We start from the raw sequence: 11553 nt of genomic DNA, 5'->3' as shown, positions 1-11553 counted from the left end.
GGGTTTTTTTTTTTTTTTTTTTTTTTTGAATAATCATTTTAAGTTATGATGTTTCTGTTGAAAGTTTTGTTTGCTTTTGAAAAGTTCTTCCGACTTTTTTACCACTCGTCTTTTTCTCTTTTTGTTTTCGAGTATTGGTAACAGGATTTGGATCCCAGCACGTATAGCCCAGAGAGTTTTTAAATTTATATCTTGAATGAACTTATCATGTAATAATGACTTTTATATGCACTTTACTGTGATAATTTAGTCTGAGTGTTCTTGATTCTGTTGATTTAATTGAGCGTTCTGTGTTGAGATTAATTAATTTTTATACAAAACTCACTGCTTTCTATTATTAATTAGCCGATTCTATATGGTTCTTTAATAAGTGATTCTGGAGGGGCCAGACCTCGGCACCTGGTCAATCACCGAGGAGCTGACATGATATTCATTGTATGCATAACTGTTAGAATAGTTGGGCCTTTTTTTTTTCTTTTGGTTTTTGGCTTTTTCCAGTTTGAACTCAACCTTTTTCTCTTTATTATCATTAAAATAGATTCTCCTGTTTTGCTTTAGAACAATTGAGATATTACACTATCTGAAGATAATATATAGGAATTTTCAATGGGTTACAGTCACAGCTGATGATCCATTTCTTGGAATGACTTTTGTTCTTCACTCTGTTTTAGCATCAAAGTGGCTATGATGTTGTTCTGTGCAAAGTTTATGTATTGCTCTTCCTGTTAAGCTCAGTTTCTTTTCTTCTTCATCTTCCATTCACAGAAATTTACCAAGTTCTAGGATTTCTGTTTCAATAAATTGATGTTTTATGGCAGGTTTGCTTAGGGATAGCTCTTAGCTGCTGACTGTCGTGTGCTCATGCTATCTTTCACGAAGTTTAATTCTTTTGAAGGTCCTTTGCCTCCATGATTTTTGTAAACTGAGAAACTGGGTAACAACATTTTCTTTTGTCTTGTATTCTACTTGAAAGTTCTGCATTTTTATTACTGATCTTATGTTGTTTTGTAAAGAAGAGATTATTTTGATCTTTATCATTTTGGTACTATTTACACAATTTGTTGTTCTAACATGCATTTGTTATCATGTATCTGCAGAAAGTGGTCTTCATTTACCATTCAATGACAAGCCCAAATTGTGTTCCAGAATCTCTCGAATGCAATTACAGTAAGTTGCAACATCGGGTCATGAGTAACTATCCAATTGGTCTCTCTTGTCAAGAGAAGATAAACCAGGAGGATTCATCTCAATCTTCATGTTTCTCTAGTGATGGGAATAGTTGCATGACTACAAAGATTAATGGCTCGTCTGTGGGTTGTTCTGTGGATAATGCTGATGGCATTAGTGCATTTGCTGCACCATCCAATATGAAACCCTTATTCTCATATGTGGACAAAAGTGTCATGGAATGTCAAATGTCAAAAACGATAGTTTATGACAAAGAAATTAATGTCAATGAAGTGAAGGATATCTGCATTGATGAAGGGGTGACTTCTTTGGACAATTACTTCTTTAGGAGTAAGGACGAGAAGTCGATCTGCAAAATCGTGCCTCTGGAGAAAGATCAAACCAAAGGATCTGTAAAAGAACAAGAGAATTCTTCTGAGATGTCCAAATCCATAGCAGATTATCAAAAGGTTTCTTTAGAAGATCACTTTGCCATGGACTGGGCTACTCATAATGATGCGAAGGAAACAAAATCCAATCCGAGTGAGCCGAAAGTTTCGATGCAAAAGCTAGTTAAGAAAGGTTACTCTTCCGAATCTTTCGACAACAAAGGTGTCCAGGTATGCATATTTCTAGCCAAGTTATTAATCATGTCCTTTTGCACTTCTTGTTTGTTGTATTTTTAGTTTGCATATGTTGAAGATGGCTTTGAATTATAACTAATGCAATAAATAGTGGAATTCAAATGGGTACCTTCAGTACAATGGCAAAGCAATTTTAACTCTAGTGGCTCAAAACTTCTCATGTTTGATGCTTCTTAGAATTGGTTGATGTAGATTGAATTTCTTTTGATTGCAGATATCTGGTGAAAAAGAAAAGTCGGATGATCCCGATTCGGCTTCCAAGTCTGTTGAATCTTGCAATAGCAATTCTGCTCTGGGTTCTACAGCAGAACCACCAAAAGATGTCAACCGAACACATCAGTCAGCTTATAACAATGAATCTGAGAATGGAAGTATTGCATTTAATTTCAATCCGATCTCTCCCGTGGCCAATGGTGCAGAAGAACATCATGGAAATACCAACTTAAACAATCCTGCACCCATAACCAGCAGTGCAGGGACACAGGAGTGGCGTGGAAGCGATTCGGGAACACAAGTTTCAACCAATCTGGAATGTAGAACATCAGATAGTCGACTAGTTTCAAGTCAGTCCACATATGACATTGGCGAGTCTAGTTTCTCTGCTGCAGATCCATTAGCTAGTCTTATTACTTACTCGGGGCCTGGAAGCGTCTCTCTTCGATCGGAAAGTAGCACAACAAGCACACGTTCTTTTGCCTTTCCCATGTAAGTCGCAATCTAACTTCACCTCTCAAGATTCTTCCTTCCCTATCCCTTTCTAAATTATAATTTAAGGTAAATTATATTACCTCTCTGGTTTTATAGATTGCAGTCTGAATGGAATAGCAGCCCGGTTAAAATGGTAAAAGCTGAACGGAGGCATTACCGTAAGTATAGAGGTTGGAGGGAGGGCCTTCTATGTTGCAGATTTTGATTGGTTTGTTGCTATCTCTCGAGTAAGATTCTGTTTGTGCATCATCCAAATTTATTTTTACACACATGTAAGTAGATGTATTATTTACTGGAGGCTGTGCACTTCATTCATAGTTATTCTTTACAGTTTGGCCTATTATGTGAAATTTAAGGTATTAGTATACCTTATCTCTCTCTCTCTTTTTCTCCCTGAAAAATTCACCAGTCGGCCATGTTTCTCCTATGCTTGTAAACCATGGTTCCTTCTTGTTACCAATCACTCATTTGTAGGGCTCTTTGATTTATACAAGGATGGTATGACATGGTTGGCCATGAAAATGGATAGAAGTTTTCTTGTTCTTCTAAGACTGGATGGTTTTCTTTTGTAATAGCCTAAGCCCATCGTTAGCAGATATTGTCTGTTTTGGTCTGATATGTATCATTGTTAGCTTCACGATCTTAAAATGCGTATACTAGGGAAAAGTTTTCACACTCTTATAAGAAATGTTTCGTTCCCCTTTCCAACTGACGTGGGATCTCATTTCTTTGTTGATGAAACTATTGGGTTGAGCAGGATTGAATCTTGACTTGACTGCTAGAGAAGATTGGAAATTTGAAAACCAAACCTACCTGAAAACTTCAGATGAAAGTCAATTAGAAGAAAGGAACAGAAAAAGAAGAAAGCACACTAAAGCCTTATTTAAAGAATTAAATGAAACCCAAACTAGCCATTTCATTAAGTGTGATTTGATTCCTTTTAGGTTATTTGTCTAAATATATCAAAGTAGTGGGTGAATTTGAAGTAGAAGAAGAAAAGGAAAAAGGAGAAGACAGGGAAATGGAGGAAAGTGAATAAACATGCAACAATGGTGAAGTGTATAGAATCAATGCAATATCATTGTGACAAGAAATAAAGCTAACTTGGTGTCATCATTGGTTGAGAAAACCTTTTCATTTAAGTTGATGCATTTTTTAAATTTCATGCTAATCTATGGGTGACTTTGTGCCTACTTTCTTACGACCTTCATTTATCATTTGCAATCAAATCAACTTTATATACCTATAAATGTCATTTCACATTTGAGATAGGGGTGAGATCCAACATTGCTTAGAGAGTATAACGAAACATTTGTTATAAGGACGTGAAAACCTCTCCCTAACAGAACGAAACATTCATTATAAGGATGTGGAAACCTCTCTCTAGCAGACATACAGAGTTTGTTCTACATTCTTATTCTTAGTAAGTTATTCTTTGGAAGATGAGACACTTTCAAGAGATGTCTCTGTTAACTTCCATCTTTTCAAGCACATCAATTGAAAAAAAGTAGCATAGTTAATCATTTCTCGATTCAATTGTAAATCATAAAATTCATAGAGAATCACATAGAATAAAAAGATGTATTATGAAGGGATTTAACAGCAAATGAATTTGTTACTATTGGTCAATGTTGTTCATACAATTTGTTTGGTTAACAAACCCTTAAATGATTGGCATGAAGTTTCATAGAATAATGTACATTGCAGGGGACAATGTTGAAACCTTCAATCAAGAATTTATACAATATGAAACATGTGACATCAAAGGACATGAATACCCTAGTGAATTAAAAAATAGAGACCTTTTAGCTATGTGAGCCTCGATTTTTAGATATTACGACCTCCGAATCGATTTTATTTCAATTCTAAACAGAGAACGAGTTTCTTGGTTCAAGGTTCAAACATTCGGATGATCAATTCTAAACCCTAGAAATTGCAAAATGGATCAAATGCAAAAATCTATTTCATCATCGGTACAATTTAATGGTTGAACTTAAGACAGACTCGAAGAGAGGAATATATAAAAGGGATCTATATTTTGCATACTCTTAGCATCTTCCTTAGCATCTTCCTGAGTGAGCAGTAGCAGAGCTTCAGCATTTGCTTCATTTAGAACTGCCCAGAAAGCTCAGAATCTCAAAGGAATTGCCTGTAAACACAGATTCCGGCCCTCATTGGTCCAATTCTGTTGCAATGTTCTTATGATCAGAGAAATTACTTATAGAAAAGGGATCAGATAAGCAATTCACAAGATCAGATAGTTTAATCTTGAAGAATATGTAACATTGAGAGATTAGAAAAGGGAGAAATCAGTAGAGACAAGCAATATAGTAAAGTGGAAATAAAAAGCCCTCTTTAAAGCTCTGTTTGAGAGGTTCCCATTTATATTGTGATACAACTACAAACATAGAATACAGAGCAATGGAAACTGGAGAATTTGGAACTGAGTACCAAATTTTAACTTGGATTTCCTAACACTGATGGTTATAGCAATATGAGCTTGAAGAAATTGTGTAAAATGCCAAGCAAGATAAAAAAAAAAAAAAGAGGATCTGTACAATAGACATCACATTCAGAGATTCACAATAAAAACAGTAACCGTGCGGTGTGCGGTGTAATAAACCGGGGACTCAAGTTGCCAGATCATCATGTTCTTAGCCGCTTTTTCACTTGTTCTGAGTCATCTCCACTACCCAGGTCCCCTACGTGTGCCATTGCAGGGTGGCCGGAGGAGGAAGGGTTGCCAGTTTCCTGGTCAGAAATTGGAGAGCTTAAAACAATATGAATGACTAAGGATTTGGTGGTCTTAACTGTTGCGTTCTATGTTTTCATGTCAACATTTTTGTCACAGCAAGTTTCTCAGATTGAATTTCTAGTTTCGTTTCCGACATTTGAAGTTACTATTATAGTTCTCTAATTTCTTGCCTACTTTCTATTACGATGAGGAAAATATCAGGAAAAACACGATATCGAACCGTACACCAGAAAATCAAGAACTGAGATTCCAAGTTCATACCTTAAAAATGGGCATTCCAAATGGGAAACCTTTATTTGCTCTCTTTCCAAGATCAACCTGAATGGAGACACTAGCCTGTGACAAATCCAGTCCAGTATTCTGCAGAGCTTGAGTCAAGCTGTTCAATAACCTGCTTAGCACCAAGTTCCGGAGCTGTTACCAAATCCTAGGAAGAGACCATGCAAATGAACGCCTCCAAAAGCAACTATTCAGACATCCTATATGCTGGGATTTGAACAAGCTCTACTAAAGGTCAAATCATTATTATAACTATCTTTATAAAATAGGAAGAAACTTCATCAAGAAATATCTAAACCATGTAGTACGACAATACAATGGATATGAAATAATTGCTTAAGTTTTAACATCTATATAGCCATTGCAAAATCAAGCCCTAGAGTTAAAATTCCAACAAAATTGGTGAAAACATCATTCCAGGTATCTAGATGTCAATCGTTCTAAACACTGAAATAAAAAAATAGATAAAGCAACAATTAAGAGACGCAAACACTTCAAAGAGGCTTTGAATTTCATCCTGTGATGAGTATCCTCCACCAAAGACACCACACTCCCCCTCCCGTCCAAAAAAAACACTAATATTAAATGTTAGGATATGTGTTTATAAATAATTGGTGCATGAACTTGCCAATGTAAGATAAATATGTGAAATGAATAAGCAGTACACGATCAGAGTGGTAAAAACAAGAACGAATTGTAAGACAAACCATAAAAGCAGTGGAAACTCGATGGTTCTGTTTCGAACTTAGCAGGATCCAGGAGACAGTTATGCGGTTTAAAAAAAGTTAGATTCTTTTTTTAGTAAAAAATATGCTTTGTATATTTAAAACAATTGCAGTAAGAAAAACGAGGTGAATATAAAACTTCTGTGCTCATGTTATCTCCATAACCTATCAAAATACTTGAAACAAAATCAGTATATATATATCTTACAACTGACCCTTCTGAATAAAGACTTGAAATGCTTATTGTACCCCCTTCAATGGCCATCTCTTCCGGTTGGCTTGATGCATTGTTGGCGATGGGACACTCCGTTGCCTGTCCACTGGAAATTGGAATCTGGAGAGATTGATCAAGAACACCATCACTACGGATAGAAGCATGTATATTTCCTTCCAGAGACATGGGAAGTGGAACTTTATTTGTTATGTCAGCATCCTGCAGAACATCTCTGCCTGAATGGGAGTCGAGGGGATTTTGTGAGCTTGCAAGCATGGCTGGGGAAATTGAAATGTTGTTGTCATCAAACTTCCCTGAATACGTTGGTCCTGAAGCAGAACCATTTTTTACAGACTGTGGATGACCAACAAAAGTCTGCATACGCCAATGACTGTTTCTCTGCATAACACAGTAAAGTTCAGAATATTAAAGAGAGAATTTCCTCAGCAGAACAAAATTCCCGATTCAAAGAATTATACACATCCTAGATGAGATTAAGCATCAACCACTATCCAATGCAAGCAAATAAGGTCGAAAGAAAGGTGAAATTTATCGACTTGCACATCAATGTTGGACTTGAATCATAGAATAGAAACAGACATTATTACTTGGAAAAAAAAAAAACATTATTAAGACCTTAGTGTAGTTAGAGAGCCCTGAGTTCCTCTCTGATGTAGGATTACTTGGTTTAATAGGTTCGCAGTTTCTTTGTTTATTGACTGTGGGAGTTCTTAGTAATTCTTGCGGCCATCTAGCCAACTTTTGAAAGGAGATTTGATGAAAATGTTGCCCTTCTTCTCTGTAATAATTTAGAATTGGTTGGTTAGGAGGTGGTTGAAGGTTTCTTGCTTGTTCTTGTTGTCTACTTGGATTGTGCGGTTGCTGTATTCCAGGGTAAGTGGGTACTGCTGCGTTAGAGCCTAGCTGTGGGTTATGAATTGGCTGAGTGGATACACTGTTCATCTTCTCGGTTAAAGCCACCACCATTTGGTGAACCTCCAATTGGCTATTTCTCAATCCTTCAATGGATTCTTCCATACTAAGGAGTCGTTGAGAGATTGTTTGCGGGGTGAGAATTTCAGCCCCTTCACCAGTCTGATCTGCATCAATTCCGGAGGTGGTGGAGTTCTTTCCCTAGCCATGATAGTCTCCTCGTCGAGGGGCTCTGATACCAAAACTAGTGTACAACAAATCTTGGAGAATTCTTGAAATGAAACTCAATTGAATAATACCTCTTAGAACCTAGAGACCTCCAATAAAGGCTACATACCAGCCTTGAACAACAAACTAATACAATCACCAGTGCTACTTAAAAAATAAAGAATTCCTACAGTGAATAAAGCAACTGGAAACCTATTAAAGAACTCAGAGAACTCCCAGAAATCATCCAGATTATCTTAGGTATAAATGGAGCCTAATACCTAATATAATGAACAATTTAGGTCGAGATATTAGCAAGATATTTGCAGTTTAGTGGGGTTTTGAAGGATTTTGAACCCTGTGACTCTTGGATATGTACAATCCGAAGTCTTTACCTTTATACCCAAACTTCCTTTTCCCTCGAAGTTCATGTGATAACAAAATTCCTTTTCACCCCACTAGAAGTTTATGAGACTGTCCTACAGACTGAATTAAATGGGATATAAAGTATTTCTATTTCTCTAACAAAAGTTACGGACAAGCATTAACTCTAGACTTCTCTACTCTACCACCTTGGTCTCCTCCCAAGGCCTCACCGTTAACTAACCTATGATATCTTTGCAATAGCTCCGACATAGCTGCCGATAGGTTGACCCAAACAATCTTTGTCTTCCAACTGAAACCACTCCCATCAGTAATGGGGTATTCCACCTAATAGATGCATGAGAACCCATTGTAGATTAAATGATTCTGTAGCTACATTCAAATATCTTATACCGTAATTGCAGTGGAAAGCGAATGCGGATAAATCCCATTCTTTTCCTTGCACAGCACTAACCTAATCAAAGAAATCATTCAATTGGGTCATCGCCTTTGCAAATTCCCCCACCCCACCAAAAAAAAAAAACCCCACAGGCTTTAATGGTTCAAACTTCAAAATTCAAATCGGGTGAATTTTAATTTTCTTCCAGGTTTTTCCATTTGACACCAACTTAATTACATTCCAATCAAAGATCAAACCCTAAATCTGTGGGCTTAAGTAATAAAACTGTTGGTTGGGAAAGATCCAAACTGGCACATCGTCCTGCGTCTCTTGGCAACCCTCCACCTCCTTATATATTCATCCGCATAATCCTTCTCACAACTAACTTAGTCCATATTTTATGTGCTGAGGAATGTGGTTTTTAGAGGATAATTATCTTCCAATGCATCATCCCAAAACAATATTTTGCTTCTATGTCCCACCTCGAGCCACTGGAAACTAGCTTAATGTCTATTAGGAAGCGAATAAAAAAGGGACAGATCATATGCAATACAAAGGAACAGAAAGGACCATAACAATAATTCCACAATTAAAGATTTGAGGGACACAGCGCTCATGTTGTCCCACCAACTAATAAGACAGCTAATCTTATGCAACGTTATTACAAAAATAAAGCTGGCAAGCAAGTTAGTGACTGAAAACTCCTAAACAACATAAACGAAGAGCATTTGGTATTTACCCATGGTATTAACTTAGTAGGCTCCCCACTCCAATTCTGATAAGAACCCTCGTACTTCTGCACCTTCTCCTGTAAATACTGAACATACTCAATCACCTGCATAGAAAGACTAATTTTAGTCAATGGCAGATGAGCAAGCTTTACCGAGAAGCGCATGAAGAAAAAATGCTTTTGAGCTTCAACATTGTCCCAATTTCAATAAACGACTGTATACCTCCAGTAAAAATGACGCGGTATCTCTCTTCTGATCGCTGTGAGGTATAAGATCTCTCAAAATCTGGAATCTGAAATGAGATAGAGGTTGGTCGTTTAATGTTGCAGAGGTAAGAGAAATATAATTGATCATTCAGGCCTGAAAATAGGGGTGGACTAGTTCCTTTAAGGCGTAAAAATAAATGAAACCCTTAACTCAAAACTCAAAGTAATAAAGGAAAATCCTTCTCGGATCATAGATAGGAGGTCCATATTCTCGACAATATGTTAACCAATGAGCTAAAATCATTATTGTGAGATCCCACATCGATTGGGAAGGAGAACGAAACACCCTTATAAAGGGTGGAAACCTTTCACTAGAAGTCACATTTTAAAAACCTTGAGAGGAAGTCCGAAAGGGAAATGAGAGGAAGCCCGAAAGGAAAAACATAAAGAAACAATATCTGGTAGTAGTGAGCTTAGGCGGTATGATTCCCAGACCATAGAAAAAATAGACCTGCAAGTTGTGATCAGAATAATCTCTCTAACAATCTTGAAACTCCTGAATGACTGTTTGCAGAGATTACCTCTCATTTATCTTGCTTCTTCTGCGCTGTTCGGTGACAGAGTGCTTTGACCGTATGGCATTAGCCCTATCGTTGTTCTTCGCATCTGGGTCCAAGTTCAGTTACAATTTAAATAAATAAATAACTGATAAAAGTAAACCAATCCCTTGAAACGTCATAATCATAAATAACCGATGCTAGAATCAATGATGGCGAACTGAGAGTTTCATAGATATGATCAGAGGATAAAACTTAGATACAGGGAGAGCAACATGGTCAACTGAAATTCACAATTGAGAACAGAATCGATAAAATCAAGAACACGGGGTAGCAGCATAAGGAAAAATACATCGAATTAAGAAGGGCAGACTATGGGCATGTCAGCATGACATCACACTGCATCAAAAATCGAGGAATTGGATCTAGAAGCAGGCCAGCGTACATAAACAAGATACCTTTGCTATTTCCGATGCTACTATTAGCGTTGGAAGTAGAAGAAGGCCCCTCTCTTTTAGCAACCAGCTCGTCGTCCTCATACTCTTCATCTTCCTGATTGCTTTTCCCCGTTCTCATACTTGGATTTTATTCAGATTGGCCGGTCCACGCCTCCAATCCTTCTCTACCGACACTTCAACTCCCTGTACAGCTCCTCAAACAGAAAGATTACGGAATTGCACCAATTCCAAGACGCTGCCAAGCACCAAAATCGAAGTGCGATGTTATTTGAGAACCGCGAACGAAAAGAGTACGGAAAGTTGTGAAACTTGGCTGAGATTTGATGTTAACGAAAGGAAGATATAACATCAATGGCCGAGCAGGAGAGCTTCCGCCGCCTCTAGGCGGTTATCAGTGAACGAAGCCGCCGTGGGGGCGCTTTAGACCGCCGGATTTGCCAGCTGCTGAACACGAGCGAGTTTCAGAGGGAAGCATCCGTCAAGAATCCCATACAGCTGCGCGCATGCTTTGCTCGTGACTTCCCTCTTTTTAGGCCGATCCATTTTAAGCCCTCGTTTGAGCCGGCCCAAATCTGTATTCAGCGAGTAGGGCTTTATATTGGGCCGATTATTAGATCCATAAAGCCCGTATATGCATAAAAAAAAGCCTTTTGGGCCCATATATGCATAAAATTACAAATTTAATTTTTTTAATTTTTAAAATGTCTGATAAATTGTTATTTAATATTATTTTAAATATTTTTAAATAAATATAAATTTAGTCGGTGAATTTTCAAATATTTTTAAAATTTTAATTAATTTCGTACAAATTTTTAATTTTGTATTAATTAACTTTTTTAATTTAAATTTCAAAATTTTACACTCAGGTCCTCAGAATCATATGAAATTGTTGACCTCGGATCTTTGCGTTGTCTGACGTGGCGGTGGGTCCCAATCACAACAGAATCTACAAAATCAAAATCTCCCGCCCAATAGTGAAGCGGATGCACGTTGATAAGCATACGTGCGGCCACACGTGATAAGACAAATCCGCCATGAAAACCGGAGGCGTAGCCCCGGGAAAGAATCTCATGTGCGCGCACCCACAGGAATTGGAATGACGTGTCCGTACATTCACAAATTGCAGAATCTTTTTTGTCGCTTCCCCATAATTTAGGTTCAATGAATTTGCCATTTTTTTTCACTTTTTTTTTTTTTTTTTTTTTT

At 37.3% G+C, this 11553-nt stretch overlaps 2 protein-coding genes across 8 annotated transcripts in view; one reads left to right on the top strand and one right to left on the bottom strand.

The window, feature by feature from the left end:
• Window positions 1-3065, top strand: part of LOC111492143 — a 4532-nt gene extending 1467 nt beyond the window's left edge. For 2 of the 3 annotated variants that reach the window (XM_023141390.1, XM_023141393.1), the window contains exons 2-5: window positions 819-934; window positions 1098-1787; window positions 2026-2516; window positions 2616-3065. In XM_023141390.1, the coding sequence (XP_022997158.1) occupies window positions 1122-1787; window positions 2026-2516; window positions 2616-2724 (1266 nt within the window). In that variant the 5' untranslated portion in view covers window positions 819-934; window positions 1098-1121 and the 3' untranslated portion in view covers window positions 2725-3065. Of the gene's footprint in view, window positions 1-64; window positions 711-818; window positions 935-1097; window positions 1788-2025; window positions 2517-2615 lie in introns of those variants that run through there. The other variant, XM_023141392.1, reaches the window with a different exon arrangement.
• A 1379-nt stretch (window positions 3066-4444) lies between these two features.
• On the bottom strand, window positions 4445-10864 carry LOC111492183 (transcription factor BIM2). 5 transcript variants are annotated; one of them, XR_002719827.1, is made up of 7 exons: window positions 10348-10864; window positions 9914-9998; window positions 9349-9418; window positions 9135-9230; window positions 6487-6891; window positions 5536-5665; window positions 4445-4704 (listed from the first exon to the last, which is right to left on the bottom strand). XR_002719827.1 is itself a non-coding variant. In XM_023141444.1 (7 exons), exons 1-7 carry the CDS (start codon window positions 10463-10465, stop codon window positions 4648-4650), a joined length of 954 nt encoding a protein of 317 aa, XP_022997212.1. In that variant the 5' UTR covers window positions 10466-10864; the 3' UTR covers window positions 4445-4647. The 5 variants fall into 5 exon arrangements, 3 of the variants coding, with proteins under 3 accessions (XP_022997212.1, XP_022997211.1, XP_022997213.1); XM_023141444.1 differs by having other exon boundaries at window positions 6494-6891; XR_002719826.1 differs by lacking the exon at window positions 4445-4704 and adding an exon at window positions 4848-5270.
• Window positions 10865-11553: the final 689 nt, after the last annotated feature.

This window comes from Cucurbita maxima, unplaced genomic scaffold (genome assembly GCF_002738345.1).
Source record: "Cucurbita maxima cultivar Rimu unplaced genomic scaffold, Cmax_1.0 Cma_Scf00017, whole genome shotgun sequence".
NCBI classification, from domain to species: Eukaryota; Viridiplantae; Streptophyta; class Magnoliopsida; order Cucurbitales; family Cucurbitaceae; genus Cucurbita; species Cucurbita maxima.
This window is presented reverse-complemented; position numbering and strand designations above follow the sequence as displayed.

Bases quoted from the DNA above. Each gene is read 5' to 3' on its own strand.
- LOC111492183 (XM_023141443.1), bottom strand. From the start codon at position 10,465: ATGAGAACGGGGAAAAGCAATCAGGAAGATGAAGAGTATGAGGACGAC. The intron at 9,999-10,347 runs GTATCTTGTTTA...ACTTGGACCCAG, and splicing joins TAGCATCGGAAATAGCAAAG to ATGCGAAGAACAACGATAGG. The intron at 9,231-9,348 runs GTATACAGTCGT...CTTTCTATGCAG, and splicing joins CCGCGTCATTTTTACTGGAG to GTGATTGAGTATGTTCAGTA.